The following is a 26,252-nucleotide window of genomic DNA, read 5'->3' as shown; positions in this document are numbered from 1 at the left end:
CCATTGCCGATTGTCGTAAAAAAAAACATCCAGTTCACTAATGTCCTTTAGAGAGGGAAATCTGCCATCCTCACCTGATCTGGCCTATATTTGACTCCAGATCCACAGCAATGTGGTTGACTCTGAAATGGCCGAGAGTGCCGCTCAGTTGTATCAAATTTCCTACAAAGTCTAAAAGGAAAAAACGTGGACGGGCCACCGGACACCGACCTTGGCAATGGAAACGACAATAGCAAACCCAGCCCTGTTGACCCTGCAAAGTCCATCTTACGAACATCGAGGGGCTTGTGCCAAAGTTGGGAAAGCTGTCTCACAGACTAGCTGAGCAACAACCTGACATAGTCATACTGGATTGCTCAGCGGCATGGTGGCACAGTGTTTAGCACTGCTGCCTCACAGCTGGAGGGTCTTAGGTTCAATTCGGCCTCATCTATATGGAGTCTGCACTTTCTCCCCGTGTCAGTGTGGGTTTCATCCTGATGCTCCTGTTTCCTCCCACAAGTCCAAAGATGTGCAGGTTAGGTGAATTGGCCACACTAAATTGCCCACGTACAGTCCACCCTCAGCTGATGAATCAATACTCCTACATGTTGAACACGATGTGGAGGAAGCATTGAAGGTGACAAGGGCACAGAATGTAATGTACTCTGGGTGGAGGATTTCCATCATCCAGAGTAGCTCGGGAACTCCACTACTGGCCAAGCTGGCCGCGTCCTAAAGGATGCAGCTGCGAGACTGGGACTGCAGCAGGTGGTGTGGGAATCAACAAGAGGAAAAACAAACTTGGTCTCGTCTTCACCAACCTGCCTGCCGCAGATTAATCTGTCCATGACAGCATCTGTAGGAGTAACTACTGCATAGTCCATGTGGAAACAGAGTCCTATCTTCATATTGAGGATACCCTCCATCGTGTTGTGTGGCACTACACCATGCTAAATGAGAGAGACTTCAAACAGATCTAGCAACTCAAGACAGGGCAACAATGAACATAGAACATACAGTGCAGAAGGAGGCATTCAACCCATCGAGTCTGCACTTAAGCCCTCACTTCCACCCTATCCCACTAACCCTATAACCCATCCAAACCTTTTTGGACACTAAGGGGCAATTTAGCATGGCCAATCCACCTAACCTGCACGTCTTTGGACTTGTGGGAGGAAACCGGAGCACCCGGAGGAAACCCACGCAGACACGGGAACAACGTGCAGACTCCACACAGACAGTGACCCAGAGGGGAATCAAACCTGGGACCCTGGCATTGTGAAGCCATAGTGCTAACCACTGCTGTGGGCCATCAGCAGCAGCAGAATTGTACTCAGTCGCAATCTGTAATCTCATGGCTTGGCATATCCCCCACTCTATCATTACCACCAAACCGGAGTGTCAACCCTGGGTCAATGAAGAGTGCAGGGCAGCATACCAGGAGCAACACCAGGCAGACCGAAAAATTAGGTGTCAGCCTGGTGAAGCTACAACATAGGACTACCTGCCAAACAGCATAAGCAGCAAGTAATAGATAGAGCAAAGCAATTCCACAACTAATGGATCAGAATCTAAACTCTGCAATCCTGCCTGATACAACCAGGAATGGTGGTGAGAGTTAAACAGCTCACTGGAATAGGAGGCTTCTTAAATATCCCCATCTTCAATGATGGAGGAGCCCAATGCATCTGTGCAAAAGACACGGCTGAGGCATTCACAATAACCTACATCTCTCTGTGTCAGTGTCTCTGTCCCTCTCTATGTCAGTGTCTCTGTCCCTCTCTATGTCAGTGTCTCTCTCTATGTCAGTGTCTCTGTCTCTCTCTATGTCAGTGTCTCTCCCTCTCTATGTCAGTGTCTCTGTCTCTCTCTATGTCAGTGTCTCTCCCTCTCTATGTCAGTATCTCTGTCTCTCTCTATGTCAGTGTCTCTCCCTCTCTATGTCAGTGTCTCTGTCCCTCTCTATGTCAGTGTCTCTGTCCCTCTCTATGTCAGTGTCTCTGTCTCTCTCTATGTCAGTGTCTCTCTCTATGTCAGTGTCTCTGTCTCTCTCTATGTCAGTGTCTCTCCCTCTCTATGTCAGTGTCTCTGTCCCTCTCTATGTCAGTGTCTCTGTCTCTCTCTATGTCAATGTCTCTCTCTATGTCAGTGTCTCTGTCTCTCTCTATGTCAGTGTCTCTCCCTCTCTGTGTCAGTGTCTCTGTCTCTCTCTATGTCAGTGTCTCTCTCTATGTCAGTGTCCCTCCCTCTCTGTGTCAGTGTCTCTCTCTATGTCAGTGTCTCTGTCCCTCTCTATGTCAGTGTCTCTCCCTCTCTGTGTCAGTGTCCCTCTCTATGTCAGTGTCTCTGTCTCTCTCTATGTCAGTGTCTCTGTCCCTCTCTATATCAGTGTCTCTGTCTATGTCAGTGTCTCTGTCCCTCTCTATGTCAGTGTCTCTGTCCCTCTCTGTGTCAGTGTCTCTGTCCCTCTCTGTGTCAGTGTCTCTGTCTCTCTCTATGTCAGTGTCTCTGTCTCTCTCTATGTCAGTGTCTCTCTCTATGTCAGTGTCTCTGTCCCTCTCTGTGTCAGTGTCTCTGTCCCTCTCTATGTCAGTGTCTCTCTCTATGTCAGTGTCTCTGTCCCTCTCTGTGTCAGTGTCTCTGCCCCTCTCTATGTCAGTGTCTCTCCCTCTCTATGTCAGTGTCTCTGTCCCTCTCTATGTCAGTGTCTCTCTCTATGTCAGTGTCTCTGTCCCTCTCTGTGTCAGTGTCTCTGTCCCTCTCTATGTCAGTGTCTCTCCCTCTCTATGTCAGTGTCTCTGTCCCTCTCTGTGTCAGTGTCTCTGTCCCTCTCTATGTCAGTGTGTCTGTCTCTCTCTATGTCAGTGTCTCTGTCTCTCTCTATGTCAGTGTCACTCTCTATGTCAGTGTCTCTGTCCCTCTCTGTGTCAGTGTCTCTGTCCCTCTCTGTGTCAGTGTCTCTGTCCCTCTCTATGTCAGTGTGTCTGTCTCTCTCTATGTCAGTGTCTCTGTCTCTCTCTGTGTCAGTGTCTCTCTCTATGTCAGTGTCTCTGTCTCTCTCTATGTCAGTGTCTCTGTCTCTCTCTATGTCAGTGTCTCTCTCTATGTCAGTGTCTCTGTCCCTCTCTGTGTCAGTGTCTCTGTCCCTCTCTGTGTCAGTGTATCTGTCCCTCTCTATGTCAGTGTGTCTGTCCCTCTCTATGTCAGTGTCTCTGTCCCTCTCTATGTCAGTGTCTCTGTCCCTCTCTGTGTCAGTGTCTCTGTCCCTCTCTGTGTCAGTGTCTCTGTCCCTCTCTGTGTCAGTGTCTCTGTCCCTCTCTGTGTCAGTGTCTCTGTCCCTCTCTATGTAAGGGTCTCTGTCCGTCTCTATGTCAGTGTCTCTGTCCCTCTCTATGTCAGTGTCTCTGTCCCTCTCTATGTCAGTGTCTCTGTCCCTCTCTCTGTCAGTATATCTCTCCCTCTCTATGTCAGTGTCTCTGTCTCTCTCTATGTCAGTGTCTCTGTCCCTCTCTATGTCAGTGTCTCTGTCCCTCTCTATGTCAGTGTATCTCTCCCTCTCTATGCCAGACTGTAATTCCCAGGGATTTCCCTATTCCCTTTCTTGAACAGGGGAACGATATTCGCCTCCCTCCAATCGGTACTGCTCCAGTGGAGAGTGAGGACGCAAAGATGACCGGCAAAGGTGCAGAAATCTCCTCCCTCACTTCCCCTAGTAACCTTGGGTATATCCCGTCTGGCCCGGGGAACTTATCTATCCTGATGCTTTTCAAAATTTCTAACACATCCTCTTTCTTAATATCAACCTGTTTGAGCCTATTAACCTGGTTCTCGCTGTTCTCACGGGCAACAAGGTCCCTCTCTCCAGTGAATATTGAAGGAAAATATTCATTCAGGGGCTCCCTACGTTCTCAGACTCTAGGCACCAGTTCCCTCCACTATCCCTGATCAGCCCTACTCTCACTCTGATCATCCTCTTATTTCTCACACAAGTGTAGAACGCCTTGGGGTTTTCCTTAATACTTCCTGCCAGGGCTTTTTCATGCCCCCTTCTCGCTCTCCTAAGTCCATTTTTGAGTTCCTTCCTGGCTACCCTGTAACCCTCTGGAGCCGAGCCAGATCCTTGCTTCCTCAATCTTCCTTTCGTAAGCTTCCTTCTTCCTCTTGACTAGAAGCTCCACTTCTCTTGTCATCCAATGTTCCCTCAGCTTACCATTCCTTCGTCGTTTTAGTGGGGCAAAACAATTCAGCACTCGCAACAAGTGCTCCTTAAACAACCTCCACATTACTGTTGCGCATTTCCCTGAGAAGATCTGTTCCCAATTTATGCTCCTTAGCTCCTGTCTAATAGCAGCATCTTCTTACTAAATGGCTGGGATGCTGAATGGCCTTTTCCTGCTACTAATGTTTACTAATGTGTGCCTATTTGGCAATGTTCATACATCAGCCCTGTCAATGTAGTGAGATGATTTTTTAAATGTTTCCAGTGCTATTGTTAAAGACCACATAAACCTCAGCGTTCTACAGATTCACACTGCACAAATCAGTGCTCGCTTGGCAATGGAGGGCAGGATGCAGGATGCCCAGAAGGAGGCCCTGGCTCAGAAGGAACTCATAGAAGAAATAGTGTAAGTGAGACAACTTCAGCCATCTTGCTGTATTGTGTATAAAGTGGCCCTTGGTAACATTGGGCTGTGCCTTATCCATGGCGTGCCATTTGCAATGTTGGAACCAGAGGTGGGCATTCTTCGCCTGTCTTCCTTTTTTCTAGTCTGTAAGTGGTGACCTGTGAGCAAGATCTGTTTTACTACCCATAGGGAGAGGGGGGAGAGGAGGGAGAGACTGGTGGAGGAGCTGTTGAGTGTGGATAGGAGGTACGCGGAGGCCCCGGAGGAGGGATTGCTGGGGGAGCGGCGTAGCTTGCAGGCCAAGTTTGATTTATTGACCACCAGAAAGGCAGAGACACAGCGGAGGAAGGCGCAGGGAGCGGTGTATGAGTATGGAGAGAAGGCGAGCAGGATGCTGGCGCATCAGCTTCGTAAGCGGGACGCGGCTAGGGAGATTGGTGGAGTGAAGGATAGAGATGTGAATGTGGTGCGGCAGGGGGCAGAGGTCAATGAGGTCTTTAGGGACTTCTATAGGGAACTGTACCGGTCGGAGCCGCCGGCGGTAGGAGGGGGAATGGAGAGTTTTTTGGACAGGCTCCGATTTCCAAGGGTGCAGGAGGAGCAGGTGGAGGGACTGGGGGCGCCGATCGAGTTGGAGGAGCTGGTCAGTGGGATTGGCCACATGCAGTCGGGGAAGGCGCCGGGACAGGATGGGTTCCCGGTTGAATTTTATAAGAAATATGCGGACCTGCTGGGCCCCCTGTTGGTTAGGACCTTCAACGAGGCATGGGAGGGGGGTGTTCTGCCCCCGACGATGTCTCGGGCGCCAATCTGCCTGATCCTGAAGCGTGATAAGGGCCCCTTGAAGTGCGTATCATACAGGCCGATTTCACTGCTGAATGTAGACGCCAAGTTAATGGCGAAGATCTTGGCCACTAGAATAGAGGACTGGGTGCCGGGGGTGATATATGAGGATCAGACGGGTTTTGTGAAGGGGAGGCAGCTGAACACTAACGTGCGAAGGCTGCTAAATGTGATAATGATGCCGGCAGCAGAAGGAGAGGCAGAGATTGTGGTGGCATTGGATGCGGAGAAGGCCTTTGACAGGGTTGAGTGGGGGTACTTGTGGGAGGTGTTGGAGAGGTTCGGGTTTGGGTTGGGGTTTATTAAATGGGTGAGGTTGCTGTATGAGGCCCCGATGGCGAGCGTAGCGACAAATGGGAGGAGGTCCGAGTACTTCAGGCTCCACCGTGGGACGAGGCAGGTGTGCCCCCTGTCCCCCTTGCTTTTTGCGTTGGCAATTGAGCCTCTTGCCATGGCTCTCAGGGAGTCGGGGAGGTGGAGGGGTCTGGTGTGGGGTGGGGTGGGGAGGAGCACCGAGCGTCGCTTTATGCAGATGACTTGCTGCTGTATGTACCAGACCCGGTGGGGGGAATGCCGGAGGTGATGGAGATTCTTGCTGAGTTCTGGAGTTTCTCGGGATAAAAATTGAACCTGGGCAAGAGTGAGCTGTTTGTCGTACACCCGGGAGATCAGGAGGAGGGGATTGGTAGGCTCCCGCTAAAGTGGGCAGTGAGGAGTTTTAGGTACCTGGGGGTTCAGGTGGCTAGGAGCTGGGGGACTCTGCACAAGCTCAATTTTACTAGGTTGGTGGAGCAGATGGAGGAGGAATTTAAAAGGTGGGACATGCTGCCGTTGTCGTTGGCGGGTAGAGTATAGTCCGTTAAAATGACGATGCTCCCGAGGTTTTTGTTTTTGTTTCAGTGCCTCCCCATTTTCGTTCCGAGGGCCTTTTTTAGGAGGGTGAACAGCAGCATTCTGGGGTTTGTTTGGGCGCACGGGACTCCGAGGGTAAGGAGGGTCTTTTTGGAGCGGGGCAGGGCTAGAGGGGGGCTGGCGCTGCCCAACCTCTCTGGGTACTATTGGGCGGCTAATGTCTCGATGATACGCAAGTGGGTAATGGATGGGGAGGGGGCAGCATGGAAACGGATGGAGATGGCGTCCTGTGGAGGCACGAGCCTGAAGGCACTGGTAACGGCGCCGCTGCTGCTCCCTCCAACGAGGTACACTACAAGCCCGGTGGTGGCGGCTACCCTCAAAATTTGGGGCAGTGGAGGTGACACAGGGGGGAAGTGGGGGGCTCGGTGGAGGCCCCGCTGCGGGGGAACCACCGGTTTGTTCCAGGGAACATTGATGGTGGGTTCCTGGGGTGGCACAGGGCGGGCATTAGGAAGTTGGGAGACCTGTTTATTGACGGGAGGTTTGCGGGCCTTGGTGAACTGGAGGAGAAGTTTGAGCTCCCCCCGGGGAATATGTTCAGGTACCTTCAGGTCAAGGCGTTTGCTAGGCGACAGGTGGAGGGGTTCACTTTGCTGCCCCCGCGGGGGGTAAGGGATAGGGTGCTTTCGGGGGGGTGGGTCGGGAATGGGAAGGTGTCTGACATCTACCAGGTACTGCAGGAGGTGGGGGAGGCATCGGTAGAGGAGCTGAAGGCTAAGTGGGCGGTGGAGCTGGGGGAGCAGATTGAGGAGGGGACATGGGCGGACGCCCTGGAGAGGGTGAACTCCTCCTCTTCATGTGCGAGGCTTAGTCTCATCCAGTTCAAGGTGCTGCACCGGGCCCACATGTCCAGATCTAGGATGAGTAGGTTCTTTGGGGGCGAAGACAGGTGCGTCAGGTGTTCGGGGAGTCCAGCGAACCATGCCCATATGTTCTGGGTATGCCCGGCACTGGAGGAGTTCTGGAAGGGGGTGGCGAGGACGGTGTCGAGGGTGGTGGGATCCAGGGTCAAGCCAGGTTGGGGACTTGAGATATTTGGGGTTGGGGTGGAGCCGGGAGTGCAGGAGGCGAAAGAGGCCGATGTTTTGGCCTTTGCGTCCCTAGTAGCCCGGCGGAGGATCTTGCTGCAGTGGAAAGATGCGAGACCTCCGAGCGTGGAGACCTGGATTAATGACATGGCGGGATTCATTCAGCTGGAGAAGGTCAAATTCGCCCTGAGGGGGTCGGTACAAGGGTTCTTTAGGAGGTGGCAGCCTTTCCTCGACTTTCTGGCTCAACGATAAGGTACTAGGTTTTAGAGGGATAGTGCTGAAGTTAATTTGATTATTGTTAATTTATATTGTTGTTTATTGGGTTTGGGGGGGGGGTTTGTTATATGCGTTGTTACGGGTGCCGGGGGGTGTTTATTACTATTATTGTTATTGTTATTATTGTTTTGTTGATATATATTTTTCAAAAAATTGCAATAGAAATTATTTAAAAAAAAAGATCTGTTTTACTAGAACACCAGTTCTCATAGTTATTACTGTTACTGCTGTTCTTCTGTGTCACTGTTATTGTTAAACTTTATTATGCATTTCTATAAGGAAGTTCCTTCTTTTAAACAACTCATTTGACTACGGTATTTGTGGTCCCAAATTACCACACTTTTATAAATCCATCTCATAGCACTGTAAGATCAACCATACTTTGTATAAATATCCATAACATTGCAAAACGCTTTGGGATATTCCGAGGGTGTGAAATGCCATACATAACTGTAAGCTTGTTCATAAAAAAACATAGAAAAATACAGCACAGAACAGGCCCTTCGGCCCATGATGTTGTGCCGAACTTTTGTCCTCGATTAAGAACAAATGAATCTACACCCCATCATTCTACCGTAATCCATGTACCTATCCAATAGCCACTTGAAGGTCCCTAATGTTTGCGACTCAACTACTTCCACAGGCAGTGCATTCCATGCCCCCACTATTCTCTGGGTAAAGAACCTACCTCTGACATCCCCCTTATATCTTCCACCATTCACCTTAAATTTATGTCCCCTTGTCATGGTTTGTTCCACCCGGAGAAAAAGTATTTGACTGTCTACTCTATCTATTCCCCTGATCATCTTATAAACCTCTATCAAGTCGCCCCTCATCCTTCTCCGTTCTAATGAGAAAAGGCCTAGCACCCTCAACCTTTCCTCGCAAGACCTACTCTCCATTCCAGGCAATATCCTGGTAAATCTCCTTTGCACCTTTTCCAAAACTTCCACATCCTTCCTAAAATGAGGCGACCAGAACTGCACACAGTACTCCAAATGTGGCCTGACCAAGGTTTTGTACAGCTGCATCATCACCTCACAGCTCTTAAATTCAATCCCTCTGCTAATGAACGCTCACACACCATAGGCCTTCTTCACAGCTCTATCCACTTGAGTGGCAACTTTCAAAGATCTATGAACATAGACCCCATGATCTCTCTGCTTCTCCACATTGCCAAGAACCCTACCGTTAACCCTGTATTCCGCATTCATATTTGTCCTTCCAAAATGGACAACCTCACACTTGTCAGGGTTAAACTCCATCTGCCACTTCTCAGCCCAGCTCTGCATCCTATCTATGTCTCTTTGCAGCCGACAACAGCCCTCCTCACTATTCACAACTCCACCAATCTTCGTATCATCTGCAAATTTACTGACCCACCCTTCAACTCCCTCATCCAAGACATTAATGAAAATCACGAACAGCAGAGGACCCAGAACTGATCCCTGCGGTATGCCACTGGTAACTGGGCTCCAGGCTGAATATTTGCCATCCACCACCACTCTCTGACTTTTATCGGTTAGCCAGTTCGTTATCCAACTGGCCAATTTCCCACTATCCCATGCCTCCTTACTTTCTGCATAGGCCTACCATTGGGAACCTTATCAAATGCCTTACTAAAATCCATGTACACCAAATCCACTGCTTTACCTTCATCCACATGCTTGGTCACCTCCTCAAAGAATTCAATAAGACTTGTAAGGCAAGACCTACCCCTCACAAATCCGTGCTGACAATCCCTAATCAAGCAGTGTCTTTCCAGATGCTCAGAAATCCTATCCCTAAGTACCCTTTCCATTACTTTGACTACCACCGAAGTAAGACTAACTGGCCTGTAATTCCCAGGGTTACCCCAATTCCTTTTTTTGAACAGGGGCACGACATTCGCCACTCTCCAATCCCATGGTACCACCCCTGTTGACAGTGAGGACGAAAAGATCATTGCCAACGGCTCTGCAATTTCATTTCTTGCTTACCATAGAATCCTTGGATATATCCCGTCAGGCCCGGGGGACTTGTCTATCCTCAAGTTTTTCAAAATGCCCAACACATCTTCCTTCCTAACTAGTATCTCCTCGAGCTTACCAGTCTGTTTCACACTGTCCTCTCCAACAATATGGCTCCTCTCATTCGTAAATACTGAAGAAAAGTACTCGTTCAAGACCTTTCCTATCTCTTCAGACTCAATACACAATCTCCCGCTACTGTCCTTGATCGGACCTACCCTCACTCTAGTCATTCTCATATTTCTCACATATGTGTAAAAGGCCTTGGGGCTTTCCTTGATCCTACCCGCCAAAGATTTTTCATGCCCTCTCTTAGCTCTCCTAATCCCTTTCTTCAGTTCCCTCCTGGCTATCTTGTATCCCTCCAGCACCCTGTCTGAACCTTGTTTCCTCAGCCTTACATAAGTCTCCTTCTTCCTCTTAACAAGACATTCAACCTCTCTTGTCAACCACGGTTCCCTCACTCGACCATCTCTTCCCTGCCTGACAGGGACATACATATCAAGGACACGTAGTACCTGATCCTTGAACAAGTTCCACATTTCACTTGTGTCCTTCCCTGACAGCCTATGTTCCCAACTTATGCACTTCAGTTCTTGTCTAACAGCATCGTATTTACCCTTCCCCGAATTGTAAACCTTGCCCTGTTGCACGCACCTATCCCTCTCCATTACTAAAGTGAAAGTCACAGAATTGTGGTCACTATCTCCAAAATGCTCCCCCACTAACAAATCTATCACTTGCCCTGGTTCATTACCAAGTACCAAATCCAATATGGCCTCCTCTCTGGTCGGACAATCTACATACTGTGTTAGAAAAGCTTCCTGGACACACTGCACAAACACCACCCCTTCCAAACTATTTGATCTAAAGAGTTTCCACTCAATGTTTGGGAAGTTGAAGTCACCCATGACTATTACCCTGTGACTTCTGCACCTTTCCAAAATCTGTTTCCCAATCTGTTCCTCCACATCTCTGCTGCTATTGGGGGGCCTATAGAAAACTCCCAACAAGGTGACTGCTCCTTTCCTATTTCTGACTTCAACCCATACTACCTCAGTCGGCAGATCCTCCTCGAACTGCCTTTCTGCAGCTGTTATACTATCTCTAATTAACAATGTAACTTCACCACTTCTTTTACAGCCCTCCCTAATCTAATTGAAATATCTATAACCAGGAACCTCCAACAACCATTTCTGCCCCTCTACTATCCAAGTTTCCGTGATGGCCACCACATCGTAGTCTCAAGTACCGATCCATGCCTTAAGTTCACCCACCTTATTCCTGATGCTTCTTGCTTTGAAGTATACTCACTTCCACCCATCTCCGTGCCTGCAAGTACTGTCCTTAGTCAGTGTTACCTTTCCCACTGCCTCACTACACGCTTTGGCGTCCTGAATATCGGCTATCTTAGTTGCTGGACTACAAATCCGGTTCCCATTCCCCTTCCAAATTAGTTTAAATCCTCCCGAAGAGTATTAGAAAACCTCCCTCCCAGGATATTGGTGCCCCTCTGGTTCGGATGCAACCTGTCCTGCTTGTACAGGTCCCACCTTCCCCAGAATGCGCTCCAATTATCCAAATACCTGAAGCCCTCCCTCCTACACCATTCCTGCAGCCACGTATACAACTGCACTCTCTCGCTATCACGTGGCACCGGCAACAAACCAGAGATGACAACTCTGTCTGTCCTGGTCTTTAACTTCCAGCCTAACTCCCTAAACTTGTTTATTACCTCCACACCCCTTTTCCTACCTACGTTGTTGGTACCAATGTGCACCACGACTTTGAGTCTCGCTCGCGACCACAGAATCTCCTATCTATTCCCCTAACCATTGAATCACCTATCACTATTGCTTTTCTATTCTCCCCCCTTCCCTTCTGATCTCTGTTGCTACTTCTGTGTGAGTGTGCTGAACACTCAATTTGGCTCTGTTTCTGTTCTAAGCTCTGGAGTCGCCAGGTGTCGTTAAGACACCGCCACAAGCTTCAAGGTGAAGTTCAAAGCAATAAAACCGTACACCAATTAGTAAGTCCAAACAACTAGAGTTTATTATAATACAATTATAATAACTACCTATGCACACAAAGGATTAAACTTACTCCTACCGCTAAATAACTAATACTTATCTCGAAGGAACTGCTGGGTCAGGGAACAAGGCCTCTTGCTCTGCTCTGGTCTGCAGACTTCAGGTTGGTATCAATTAAAAGGGGGTCAGGAGTGCCTATCTCTGGTAGCGGTCGTTGGGAGGTACTTACTTGTTGGTGGCTGCTGTCCGAAGGCTGGAGCAGGAGACTGAACCATGTGTGGGACCGTTCTTTCATAGGTCCCAGGGGATCCGCGCCCCTTTGGGCGGACTGCTTTACCTGCTTGAAATCGATTGGGTCTCTTCCCAATCGATATGTTTGAACCCCCCAATCATGGGGCAGTTCCTCGGTCGCTGGGGCGGTTCTTGGGACTTATTGTTTTGGGCTCCTCTGGCGCCAAAGGTCTGGCCTTCCATAGAATGTATCTGGGGATCGCCCGGTATCGCCTCATTAGTATGTTAACTGGTTTCTTTTCACAGTGCTGTCTGGTTTCTGCAACAGTCAAAACTGGTTTCTGCAGTCGTCCCAATATACAATCGCTTTGCAAGCTGCTTGCTTTACAACATATTCATTTTCCCTGCATTCCTTGCAATCTTCCATTTTGTGTTGGGCAGTGGCCACCCCAGAGCCAGCCCCAGTGGCTACAGCCCCAGAGCCAGACTCAGTGCCAGAGACCTGGCCGCTAGGGCCTTCCCCCGGTAGGTAATCCCCCCCCCAACAGCATCCAAAACGGTATACTTGTTTTGAAGGGGAGTGACCACGAGGATCCCTGCACTGTCTGCCTGTTCGTTTTCTTTCCCCTGACTGTAACCCAGCTACTGGGGCAGCAGGGTAGCATGGTGGTTAGCATAAATGCTTCACAGCTCCAGGGTCCCAGGTTCGATTCCCGGCTGGGTCACTGTCTGTGTGGAGTCTGCACGTCCTCCCCCTATGTGCGTGGGTTTCCTCCGGGTGCTCCGGTTTCCTCCCACAGTCCAAAGATGTGCGGGTTAGGTGGATTGACCATGCTAAATTGCCCGTAGTGTCCTTATAAAAGTAAGGTTAAGGGGGGGTTGTTGGGTTACGGTTATAGGGTGGATACGTGGGTTTGAGTAGGGTGATCATGGCTCGGCACAACATTGAGGCCGAAGGACCTGTTCTGTGCTGTACTGTTCTATGTTCTATGTACTGTTGGTCTGTACTTTGGGTGTGGCTACCTCTCTGTAAATCTTCTCTATAACCTCCTCTGCCTCCCGGATGATCTGAAGTTCATCCAGCTCCAGCTCCAGTTCCCTAACACAGTCTCTGAGGAGCTGGTTGGGTGCATTTCCCGCAGGTATAGTCAGTGGGGACACCAGTGGTATCCCTCACCACCCACATCTGACAGGAGGAGCATGCAACTGCCCTAGCCTCCATCCCAGTCAGCTGCCCTCTCGGTAAACTCCCGGCTCCCTTCACGCTCTTTGCAGAAATGAAATGAAAGGAGCACCTTACTCCCTCCTCACCAAACTCCCTCAGTCACCAAACTCTCACTGTAGCACACAAATGCACCAAATTCAGCACTCAGTGCAAACCTCAGCATTTCCTTTCTCGTTTTCTATATCTGTCTGCTGTGCGAGGAATAGAAAGAACTACACAATAACACCTCCACATGGATCTGCAAATATACAGCCTTTCACAAACTAACAGCTGTTCTATATTCTCAAGGAAAATTAGCGATGGGCAATAAATGTGTACGTCTTGAAAATGAAAAAAAAAGAAAATCGTTTATTGTCACGAGTAGGCTTCAATAAAGTTACTGTGGAAAGCCCCTAGTCGCCACATTACGCGCCTGTTCAGGGAGGCTGTTACGGGAATCGAACCGTGCTGCTTGCCTGCCTTCGTCTGCTTTCAAAGCCAGTGATTTAGCCCAGTGTGCTAAACCATCCCTCTCAGCAACTCTCACATCCTGTAAATGAATAAATAAAATAAAAGTAGAAATGAAAGCAGATGCAATTGCACCCAACAATAATTGAAGCATCTCTTATTTTCCACAGAGCCAAAAGGAATGATTTGGAGCAGGGAGCAATTTATGAAAGTTGGGTTCAATCCATGTCCCCGATTTACAGTGCCCTCAAAAATCAAACACAGGTAACCAAATTAACCATTTCTTTCCTTGATTTTTGCTCAATTTTCCAACAACTTAGAACTGCATGCGTCTTTCATTAATCCTGGATCAGTTGTGACAGCTTTGGCAAACAGGAAGCATTTGTCCAAACCAGAAATACATTCACAATGTTTTTAGCTGTATTCTATGCAAATACCTGTGAACAGGTGGGACCTTGGGTGATGAGGAGCTTTGTGTGATTCTCTATCCTTAACTCATGCCAATAATCAACATTCCTGTTCTAATATAAATGAGAGAAAAGGAGTTCGATTCATGGGCAAAAACAAAGAAGAAACATTTTCCCAGATGTTAACATGAGAACCCACTGTGGAGTTGTTTTTTATGTTTTGTCACACAAGACCATAAGACATAGGAGCAGAATTAGACCATTTGGCCCATTCAATCCTGGCTGATATGTTTCTCATCCCCATTCTCCTGCCTTCTCTCCATAACCCCTGATCCTTTCATTAATCAAGAAACTATCTATCTCTGTCTTAAAGACACTCAGTGATTTGGCCTCTACAGCCTTCTGCGGCAAAGAATTCCACAGATTCATCACCCTCTGGTTGAAGAAATTTCTTCTCATCTCAGTTTTAAAGGATCGTCCCTTCAGTCCGAGGCTGTGCCCTCTGGTTCTAGTTTTTCCTACTAGTAGAAACATCCTCTCTAAATCCACTCTATCCAGGCCTCACATAGGATGGGTATCGGGGTTATGGCATAAGGAAGTGCTGAGGGTTTTGGCCAAGGTTGGTATCATGACCAGTACAGGCCTAGAGGGCCGAAGGATCTGTTCCTGTGCTGTACTGTTATTTGTAGTTTGACTGAGTCAGCACAGCTTCGTCAAGGGGAAAATCATGTCTGACAATTCTGTTCTGTTCGTTTCAATGATCTCCCCTCATCCTTCTAAACTCCAACGAGTACAGACCCAGAGTTCTCAACCACTCCTCATATGACAGATCTTTCATACCCGGTATCTTTCTTGTGAACATCCTCTGGACTCAACGGGGCCCAAAACCGCTCACAATATTCCAAATGGGGTCTGACCAGAGCCTTATACAGCCTCAGAAGTACATCCCTGCTCTTGTACTTTAGCCCTCATGACATGAATGCTAACATTGCATTTGCCTTCCTAACTGCCGACTGAACCTGCATGTTAACCTTAAGAGAATCGTGAACAAGGACTCCCAAGTCCCTTTGTGCTTCTGATTTCCTCAGCATTTCCCCATTTAGAAAATAGTCTATGCCTAAATTCCTCCTTCCAAAGTGCATAACCTCACACTTTTCCACAATCTATTCCATCTGCCACTTCATTACCCACTCTCCTAGCTTGTCCAAATCCTTCTCAATACTACCTGTCCCCCGACAGATCTTTGAATCATCTGCAAACTTAGCAACAGTGCCTTCAGTTCCTTCTTCCAGACCATTGATGTATATTGTGAAAAGTTGTGGTCCCAGCACAGACCCCTGAGGCACACCACTAGTCACCGGCTGCCATCCTGAAAAAGACCCCTTTATCCCCACTCTCTACCTTCTGCCAGTCAGCCAATCCTCTATCTTACCCTTAACACCATGGGCTCCTAACTGATTTAACAGCCTTCTATGCGGCACCTTGTCAAAGGACTTCTGGAAATCCAAATGGATCACATCCACTGTTTCTCCTTTGTCTAACTTCCTCATTCCCTCCTCAAAGAACAGAATTGTCAGACGTGATTTCCCCTTGACGAAGCTGTGCTGACTCAGTCAAACTATAAAGAACAGTACAGCACAGGAACAGGTCCTTCGGCCCTCTAAGCCTGTACTGGTCATGATACCAACCTTGGCCAAAACCCTCAGCACTTCCTTATGCCATATCCCCCTGTACCCATCTTATCCATGAATTTTTCAAGATGCCTTTAATGTATCTGCTTCCCCAACCTCCCCTGACAACACGTTCCAGGCACTCACCACCCTCTGCGTAAAAAAACTGCTTTGCACATCTCCTCTAAACTTTGCCCCATGGACCTTAAACCTATGCCCCCTGGTGACTGACCCCTCCACCCTGGGAAAGAGTGCCTGCCCATCCACTCTGTCCATGCCTTTCATAATCTTGTAGACCTCTATCAGGTCGCCCCTCAATCTCCATCGTTTGAGTCTATTCAGCCTCTCCGCAGAGCTAACGCCCTCCAGACCAGGTTATTTTATCATGGACTTCCAAGTACTCTGCAATCTCTGAAATCTTACCAATGCAGATAGAGTTCAAAATGAAACTGAAACTTAGAGACTCACAGGCACCTGTGTTTAACATGAAGCTAAACTGAAGTTTTAACCCTTTCTTAACGCACAAGTACAGAAACACAAATTAAGCTTCAACTTAAAACGATATCTTATTTTTAACTTGCAGTACAAATATAAATTGTTTAAACTATCTCTATTTGCTAACAAAAGGTACTAAGCAAAGTTGTTTCAAACTGTCCTCACCTCTTTTCCAGGACGGAGTATCAGCACAGCCTTTGTATGAGGCACTGAGCACAAAGCGAGACAGAGAATCTGTTGTTAAGGTGAGAACCAATTAATGGAAGTGTTGCTATTAGGGTTGGACCTGCTGATTGCTTGTTGTAGTGGCTCGTTTTTCATTCTTTGATTAGTTTGTTTTTATGAAAAGAAAATCTCAATTTTTAATTTAAATTTATGTCCTCTGATCCTTTTTTTGTCTATTTACATTATATTAAGAGCCTCTAAATGGGATGGACTTTCCATCTAAATCATTATGTTCTGCAATGCTTGGACACATCTGTTGTATGGCTCTGTATCAAATGCCTTATGGATGTCCATATACAGCAACTCAACAATATTACACTTACCAGACCTCTCTGTCACCTGATCAAAATCTCCAACAAGTTAATTAAACATTATTCTGTTTATTAAATACTTAAATTTGAGTTTGGTGATTTTCACTTGATACATTGATGGGTCTCTGTGTCTATTCGGAACCCTGGATATCATCATAGAATTTACAGTGCAGAAGGAGGCCATTCAACCCATCGAGTCTGCACCGGCTCTTGGAAAGAGCATCCGACCCAAGGTGAACATCTCCACCCTATCCCCATAACCCAGTAACCCCACCCAACACTAAGGGCAATTTTAGACAGTAAGGTCAATTTATCAGGGCCAATCCACCTAACCCGCACATCTTTGGACTGTGGGAGGAAACCGGAGCACCCGGAGGAAACCCACGCACACACGGGGAGGACGTGCAGACTCCGCACAGACAGTGACCCAAGCCGGGAATCGAACCTGGGACCCTGGAGCTGTGAAGCGATTGTGCTATGCACTGTGCTACCGTGCTGCCCTTTTCCCTTCTTAGTTCCCAAATAACAGAGATTCCAGACTGTACTTTTTGGCAAAGTTATTTGAAACTTTATTTGTCAGCTTTTAGTGTGTACTGGCAAACTCAATTTCAGTACAAAGTTTTGGAAAGTTCCGACTAGCCCTGCAGCAAGCTAGTCAGATTGATTGCCTTTGGCAAATACAGTAGTTGAATTCAAAATACAATTATAGGGCGCGATTCTCCGCTCACCACGACGGGTCAGAGAATAGCGGGAGGGCCTTCCCGACATTTTTCATGCCCTCCCACTATTCCCCCCCCCCCCCCCCACAGCCACCCCACGACACGGATCGCTGTTCGCCGTTTTTTACGACGATGAGCGATTCTCCCCAGGCCGATGGGCCGAGTTCCCAGGCCTTTACGGCTGTTTTCACGAACGCGATCGCACCTGCTCTCACCGTTCGTGAAAACGTCCGCAAAGTGCCGTCCCGGACAACCATGGGACCGATTGGCACGGCAAAAGGTGGCATGGGCCTGCGATCGGTGGGCACCGATCGCTGGCAGCGGGTCCGATAGCCGCGCACTATTTGTTCTTCCGCCGCACCGCAGGATCAGTCCGCGGGGCGGCTGAGGGGCATGACGGCCCGCGCATGCACGGGTTTGACGCGTCTGCGTGATGACATCATCCGCGCATGCGCGGCTGACGTCATCGTGCGCGTCGGCCGCCGTGACGCTTGGCGTGAACTTAGCAACGGTCGCTAAGCCCGCGATGCCGTGCTTCACGGGGCCCTGCTGCTAGCCCCGACCGGGGGGGGGGGAGAATCGGGTCCTGGGAGGGGGCGTGGAGAAACTGGCCGTGTTTCACGGCAGCCTTTATGACTCGCCGCATTTGCGGACAATCGCGCCCATAGTTTATGGTAATTTCTTCAAATCAAGATGCACAGTAGAAAAACAACTGAGTGACGTAAAAATAGGTTAGAGTGGTTCCAGAATCATTTTTCCCGTCCCGACAACTGATCTTTAAGAAGATCATGGACGGGATTCTCTGACCCCCGCCGGGGTGCATGGTTGACGCGGAGGTAGGTCTCGCGTGGGGTGGCCGCAGGAGAAGTGACGGCGCAGCCGCAGTTGGTGGGGAGGGGTGTGTGTGTGTGTGTGTGTGTGTGTGTGTGTGTGGAGTGGGGGGTGTGTGTGTGTGTGTGGAGTGGGGGGGGGGGTGTGTGTGTGTGTGGAGTGGGGGGTGTGTGTGTGTGTGTGGAGTGGGGGTGGGGGGGTGTGGGGTGGGGGGGTGTGGAGTGGGGGTGTGTGGAGTGGGGGGTCTGTGTGTGGAGTGGGGGGTCTGTGTGTGGAGTGGGGGGTGTGTGTGTGTGTGGAGTGGCGGGGTGTGTGTGGAGTGGGGGGGTGTGTGTGTGTGTGTGGAGTGGGGGTGGGGGGGTGTGGGGTGGGGGGGTGTGGAGTGGGGGTGTGTGGAGTGGGGGGTCTGTGTGTGGAGTGGGGGGTCTGTGTGTGGAGTGGGGGGTCTGTGTGTGGAGTGGGGGGGCTGTGTGGAGTGGGGGGGATGTGTGTGGAGTGGGGGGGGCTGTGTGGAGTGGGGGGGGGCTGTGTGGAGTGGGGGGGGCTGTGTGGAGTGGGGGGGCTGTGTGGAGTGGGGGGGCTGTGTGGAGGTGGGGGGGCTGTGTGGAGTGGGGGGGGCTGTGTGGAGGTGGGGGGGCTGTGTGGAGTGGGGGGGCTGTGTGGAGTGGGGGGGCTGTGTGGAGTGGGGGGGCTGTGTGGAGTGGGGGGGGATGTGTGTGGAGTGGGGGGGCTGTGTGGAGTGGGGGAATGTGTGTGGAGTGGGGGGGCTGTGTGGAGTGGGGGGGATGTGTGTGGAGTGGGGGGGATGTGTGTGGAGTGGGGGGGATGTGTGTGGAGTGGGGGGGATGTGTGTGGAGTGGGGGGATGTGTGTGGAGTGGGGGATGTGTGTGGAGTGGGGGGGCTGTGTGGAGGTGGGGGGGCTGTGTGTGGAGGTGGGGGAGCTGTGTGTGGAGTGGGGGGGCTGTGTGGAGGTGGGGGGGCTGTGTGTGGAGTGGGGGGGGCTGTGTGGAATAGGGAGGGTGTGTGGAGTGGGGGTGTGTGGAGTGGGGGGTGTGGAGCGAGGGTGGAGGGGGAGGGGGAGGGGGAGGTGGAGAGGTGAGGGCCAGTGCTGGGGACGGGGGCGAGTGCCGGGGAGGAGGGGGGGTGAGTGCCGGGGAGGATGGGGGGGCGAGTGCCGGGGAGGAGGGGGGGGGCGAGTGCTGGGGAGGAGGGGGGGGCGAGTGCCGGGGAGGAGGGGGGGGGCGAGTGCCGGGGAGGAGGGGGGGGCGAGTGCCGGGGAGGAGGGGGGGGCGAGTGCCGGGGAGGAGGGGGGGCGAGTGCCGGGGAGGAGGGGGGGCAAGTGCCGGGGAGGAGGGGGGGTGAGTGCCGGGGAGAAGGGGGGGGGGGGGCTCTGGCTCATGGCTTCCTGTGAGAAGGCAGCCATGTCCTGGGCCACAGACGCTGCCTGCACGGAAAGCCCCAGGCCTTGCATCCTGCTGCCCATGCCTGACACCGTCACCCCCATATCCTCCACCGCAGACGCCACCCTTGCGGTTTCGGCCTGGATGGCACGTATGACCGGCACCTCTCCCTGCTCCTGGACACGCGTGGACTCCTCCACCTTTGTCTGCAGCTGCCGCAAGCCGGCCGTCACCCCCGTCGATCGTCCCTTGGTCCGTGACTGCATCGGGTCTATGGGTGGGGGTGGAAACTCCAGGAACCCGGGACCCGCCTGGGCGGCAGATGGTTGCTTGTGCCGGGCTGCCCTCTGACCGCCCAGCCCCTTGGATGCTCCTACCTCCACCTGCTGTATCGGGACGGCTGCGTTGTGCGCTCCAGTTAGCGTGCCAGATGTCTCATCGCTAAAGTGCCCAACCGAGGTGAGTGTCTCTGTGATGGTGGAGGGTGCAGGAGATAGCAGTGGCGTAGTGCCGTGCTCCTCATCCCACCCAAAGTCCAAAGTCTTATGTTCTTATGTTCTTATGTCTCCTGGAGTGGTGAATCCTGTCCATCCATCCCCTGTGCGTCAGCGTCCTGGGTGGGTGTGTCCTGGGTGGGTGTATCCTGGGTCGGCTGTGATGAGGGCCTGTTCCTGTGGCTGCCCCCCTCGTCACTGGGTCTGGCCCTCCGGCATCGCCGCACTCGCACGAGATGGGGGCGTCGTCTTCCTGGTGCTCCGGGTCTGTCCCTGGCTCGTGGCCGCCCTGGATCATCCTGGGGACAGTCGGCATCCATGGGACGGGTGCATTGATGTTTGGTCCTGCAATACACAATCCAGCATGCATGGTTAGACATGCAGACGGGGATCGGAGGCATGGGGATATGGGGGACATGGGATGATGTGTTAGGCAGGTTGGTTCGATGTGGACTGCACTTGATGCAGGGAAGTTGGAAACAGATGTCTAACACTGGAGAAGATCCAACACTGTTTCATTCAACTATGGAACTGCTGTAAATATTCAGCTGTGGGTCGACACTATACTGATCTGACTGGTGACCTTGTAGTAGCCTGACCAGACTTACTAGCTACCGCATGGTGTTTGCACTTGCTAGCTCGTGGGCTCTGACTGTCTCAGAGGCTGGGTCCCGAGAGAGCGGGCCCTCTGGCTTTATAGTGGTCGTGTCCTGTCTGCTGATTGGCTGCTCTGTTCTGTGTGTTCATTGGTCATCCTGTGTGTCAATCACTGCCTGCCTGCATCTCATTATATACATGAGTGGATGTTATGTCATGGGGGGTATGGGGATATGGGGGGTATGGGGATATGGGGGGTATGGGGATATGGGAGGAAGGGGGATATGGGGGAAAGGGGGATATGGGGGAAGGGGGATATGGGGAAAAGGGGGATATGGTGGAAGGGTGATATGGGGAAAAGGGGGATATGGGGAAAGGGGGAAGGGGAAAAGGGGGTCAGGCCATGGGGAGTCTCACCCTGGCTGCCCTGACAAGGTCATTGACCTTGTGGCACTGGGTGCCTGTCCTTGCTGTTATAGCTATGGTGCTGACTGCCTCTGCCACCTCCCTCCACAGGCGCCGGCTGAGGCATGGTGCGACCCTGTGGCCGTGTCTGGGGTACAGGACACCCCTTCTCTGCTCCACTGCGTCCAGGAGCGCCTCGATTTCCCGCTCCTGGAACCTCGGCACTGTGCGGTGGGCGGCCATTTTGATGGGTCTCCGGGAGGGGGGCGTCTTTTGTGCTGCGACACCGTGTGTCCGTGACGTGTGACACCATTGCGAATGGCATCACGCCGCTGCTAGCCCATTCCGGGCCAGAGAATTTGCGCCATTTCGGGGGGCCCAACGCCATAGTGATTTGCACCATTTTTGGCGCTGGGCTCTCTGGCCATCGGCTGATTATCGGAGAATCCCGCCCCATTATCTTAAAGTTTCACCCTCTTTACAGCTGTGATTGTTTTTAACTAATTTAGAATTCACTCAATTTGACCAAACTGTCTGTCTGTCATTTTAAGAGATAAATGTTTTGGTGTCATTTTCCATACCCTGGCTTGACAATTATGCCTCTAACAATAATTAGATTAACACAGTTTTCGAAAAGTGACCCTGACTGACTGTTAGCATGGAAACGGATCTGTCCAGGGTTGGAAAGAGAGCCGCATACGATGGAATCTTTTGTCACTGACCTTGATCTGTGGCAAGTCTCGAGCAACTTGTGAAATGTGAAAATACAGAGTCTTATCTGATTAGTTCCCAGCTAGTCAGCTTTCGGCACACACATGGTTATTATGATTTAGTCAATTACCCTGAATGATCTTTTATTTAAACCTTTATCTATCTTTTACGGCTAACTAGAAAAGCTGATTTTTATCATGCGTGTAACAGAGAATCAACCAGCCAATCTTCAATTTTAGCTGTCTAATTACTGCCCTGTTTGCCCCTGTCTCCCACACAATCCCCACCCATTGCAGGCTTTATAACATACTTTAAGGCCCAGTTAGAACAATGGAGGAATGCATAGCAAGTATCAGGGACAATAACTAGGTGCAAGAAAATTGGTAACTAAAATCTGGGCACTTCCCTCAAGTATTTATCCATTTCCTTTTGAAAATTGATTTTAAATATATTCAATATCCACGATCCTCTCATGAAGTGCATTTCAGATCTTCATGTAGCCTCTGGTTCATTTCCCAATCACCTAAACCAGTGTCCTCTGGTTACCAACCATTCTATCACTGGAAACATTATCAAATGTCTCTTTTATTGCTTTATGGTGAACAACTTGGAGAATAACGTTTCTAGCCTCGTCACATAACAAGTTTTTTCTTCCTGATATTGCACCCATAATAATAGTTTGATCTAATTTTATATTCTTCACCTACTATCATTTTATTGCCATAGACTTAGATGAGGAGGAGTGTGATGTAGGAGTCCTTGTTATCGAGATGCCCCCCCCCATAAGACCAACGCTGGGCAACCACAACCTGATCGCGCATGTGCAAAAATGTCAGCTTGGCACATTGGCAATGCTAACCTGGCACCCTGAATGGAAAATTAAATGAAAATCACTTATTGTCACGATTAGGCTTCAATTAAGTTACTGTGAAAAGCCCCTAGTCGCCATATTCCGGCGCCTGTTCGGGGAGGCTGGTACGAGAATCGAACCGTGCTGCTGGCCTGTCTTTGTCTGCTTTAAAAGCCAGCAATTTAGCCCAGTGTGCTAAACCAGCCACTGGTAGTGCCGATGCCAGCTGGCAGTGCCACCCGACCATCTTGGCAGTGTCAGGCTGGCACCCAGGTGGCACGACCAAGGGGCCAGGCTGACAATGCCAGGGCACCACCCTGCATAAAGGGCATGTAGATGGGGGCCACTAATCCCCTGGGTGATCCCCACAATTAGGGTTAGGGTTAAGGACCATTCCTTCTGGTCCCTTTTTGTGTGGGCCAGTGCTGAATGGCGCTTGCCCGAGGTCTCTGAGGGGAAGGGAATGAATCCCAAAGTCTCTGGTCCCTCGGGAATCTGCACATTAGAGTAAGGCTTACTTCCTCACTCTAATATGCAGATTTCCTAAAAAGCAATCCCGTCCATTGTGGGTAGGATTCACATCTCAATGTCTCGCGAGATTGCGTCGAATTACGTGAGGCATTGTGAGCTGGGTAGATGCCGGGAGTGGGGTCTATCGGATTTCAACGGCCACGCTACACTGTGGTGAGCTGCTTTTGGGCGCAGTTAGATCGCACACTAACTGTTTCAATGTGTAATAATGTTGTGCACCATTCTTTTGTGTCCCCAGTCTTTCACAGATGACATTGCCAATGTGGTTTATCGGCTGAAGAATGCAAAGAAAAAAATGTTGAAGAAACCAAAGTTCATGGTGGCCCTGTGATCATCCCAGCAAATCAGCCAGCTCCTGGCCTCCTCGTTCTGGAGTATTTAAATTGCTGGATAGTAGTGGGTTGTGCAGATAAACTATTGTCACGTTCTCAAAGCAACCATAGAAGTGCCTTGCCGCATGCTGAAAATAAATTGTAAAAGTATAACTCAACCTAGATTTTAGAAATAGTTGGCTGATAATAAACTGAAACAGCATTAATCAAATATTGTCTAAGACAACCCTGAAAAGCTCTGAGATTAAGTTGAACTTTAATGATTAGAGGTCCTTGAGTTTAATATTGCTGTTCACAGTAAGACTTATTTAACATTTCATAATAGGCCTACAGATTGTACTTAACCCAGAAACCAGATTGAACATTTCTTCTCTGTGTCTCGGGATTTAGATGGATTTATATTGTCATGTGAAAGTACCTTTAAGAAATGGGTGGTTAAGAAATGTACCTTTAAGAAATTAGTGTTTATCAGTGATGTCAGAGTGTGGGTGGAGCTGGGCTGTCTGTCAGCTTTTTACTTTTGTTTTAGGCTGTTTGCTGCAGGGTGTGTTTTAGTTTCGTTTTCCGTGTTGGAGCTGAAGCCAGACAAAGCAGGTGTACTGCTGTTCTCAATGCCATCATAAGACAATCTCTTGATCATTTGGTGAATTCAGAATTATAAATGTTCTCAGCAGTGAATGTAAACCTAATGTGCTTCTGTTAAAAGGTGTTTCTTTTGTCTTCTGGATGTTGTTTGGGAAGTTATTAAGGATTACTTAGTGTTGTATTCTTTGGAGGTTGTATTTGAATTAATGGTTTCTAAGATGTTCACTGTATGTTTTAAAAAGGTTACCTTGAGTTCATAGAATAAACATTGTTTTGCTTTAAAAATACTTTTCCATTTCTGCTCTACCACCCCTGCAGAGTGCGCCGAGTGCTCCCCATACGACAATTATTCAAAGTTGTGGGTCAGGTGAACTCCATGAGACACTTTAAGGTTCTCTAAACCCTGGCCCATAACAATATAGTCAAAAATATATTGCAGGTGTCAGGTGATGTGAGCGCGGGAATGGCGGCATTTCCGGGAGCTAGGGCTCTGATCATCTCTTAATCCTTTATTTTATCCTGGTGCAAGTTTTATATTTGTATTTTGTGGGATATTTGCCTTGCGCGAGACCCCTGGATGATCCTGATTGGGGTTTTGTGAAGAAGAGACAAGGTAAATTGTAGGAAATCCTCGTTTGACCATGATGGTCGGAGTTGGCTGGATGGGTTCCAACTTGCAGTGACATTGTTGCTGGTGAATGGGCTCTTCCCCGGCAGTGCTGCATGCATCAGGGTGATGACCACCATTGAGAACGTTGTTTTGAATGAGGATCTCGGCTCTGTGGTGCAGGTCTTCAGGATGCACTTTGAGGCTCTGTGAAGTATCCTTGGAAAAATGGAGGAGGCGCATGAGAGAATCCTATTGGGACGTTGGTGTGTTTGTACAGATCTCTGAAGGAAGAAGGGCAGGTTAATAGGATGGTGAAAAAGGCATATGGGACACTTGCTTTTATCAATCGGGGCATAGATTACAAAAGCAGGGAGGTCATGTTGGAGTTGGAGAACTTTGGTAAGGCCACAGCTGGAGCACTGTGTGTAATTCTGGTCACCAATTACAGGAAGGATGTGATTGTACTGGAGGGGGTGCAGAGGAGATTCACCAGGATGGTGCCTGGGATGGAACGTTTAAGTTATGAAGTGAGGTTGGATAGGCTTGGGTTGTTTTCGCTGGAGCAGAGAAGATTGAGGGGCTACCTGATCGAGGTGGCTTTCATGGCTTTAGCCTGTTTCTCCTCTGTTCTCTTGTGGGGCTTAACGAGCCACCAAATTGTCTCTCATGATTATATCGAGCCAGTCACACTGCTGTTCTCCTGTTACCCCCATCCCCACTCCGTATTCATCTTTGTTGAAACATTTTTCTTTGCTGTACTGTATCATTTTTGTAGTTTTGTTGCATTGTTTGCAAAAATGTAAAACCTTAATGAACATACTTTTTACAAAAATCTATTGCAGCAAATTATTATTATTATTATTTTTAATTACGGGGCAATTTAGCATGGCCAATCCACCTTCCCTGCACATCTTTGGGTTGTGGGATGGAACCCACGTAGACATGGGGAGAATGTGCAAACTTCACATGGACAGTGACCCAGGGCCTGCATCACAGCCTGGTATGGCAACTGCTCGATCCAAGATTGCAAGAAACTGCAGAGTGTGGTGAACTCAGCCCAATGCATCACCCAAGCTTGCCACCTCCACATTGATTCTGTCTACACCTCCCGCTGCCTCAGGAACATAGAACATAGAACACAGAATGATACAGCGCAGTACAGGCCCTTCGGCCCTCAATGTTGCACCGACATGGAAAAAACTAAAGGCCATCTAACCTACACTATGCCCTTATCATCCATATGCTTATCCAATAAACTTTTAAATGCCCTCAATGTTGGCGAGTTCACTACTGTTGCAGGTAGGGCATTCCACGGCCTCACCACTCTTTGCGTAAAAAACCCACCTCTGACCTCTGTCCTATATCTATTACCCCTCAATTTAAGGCTATGTCCCCTCGTGCTAGCCACCTCCATCCGCGGGAGAAGGCTCTCGCTGTCCACCCTATCTAACCCTCTGATCATTT

The 26,252-nt window shown here is 49.6% G+C and overlaps 1 protein-coding gene across 2 annotated transcripts in view; it reads left to right on the top strand.

Annotated features, from left to right (window-relative positions):
* The window catches only part of LOC119956571 (circularly permutated Ras protein 1-like), a 116,498-nt gene extending 92,358 nt beyond the window's left edge, over positions 1–24,140 (top strand). Inside the window, exons 16-19 of one of the 2 annotated variants that reach the window (XM_038783884.1) lie at positions 4,467–4,607; positions 13,785–13,878; positions 16,363–16,431; positions 23,500–24,140. In XM_038783884.1, coding sequence (XP_038639812.1) covers positions 4,467–4,607; positions 13,785–13,878; positions 16,363–16,431; positions 23,500–23,592 — 397 coding nt within the window. In that variant the 3' untranslated portion in view covers positions 23,593–24,140. The remainder of the gene's footprint in view (positions 1–4,466; positions 4,608–13,784; positions 13,879–16,362; positions 16,432–23,499) is intronic. The other variant, XM_038783883.1, reaches the window with a different exon arrangement.
* Positions 24,141–26,252: the final 2,112 nt, after the last annotated feature.

Source organism: Scyliorhinus canicula, chromosome 23, assembly GCF_902713615.1.
Source record: "Scyliorhinus canicula chromosome 23, sScyCan1.1, whole genome shotgun sequence".
Classification (NCBI taxonomy): Eukaryota; Metazoa; Chordata; class Chondrichthyes; order Carcharhiniformes; family Scyliorhinidae; genus Scyliorhinus; species Scyliorhinus canicula.
Note: the sequence above shows the minus strand (reverse complement) of the source record. Positions and strands in the feature narration are given on the sequence as shown.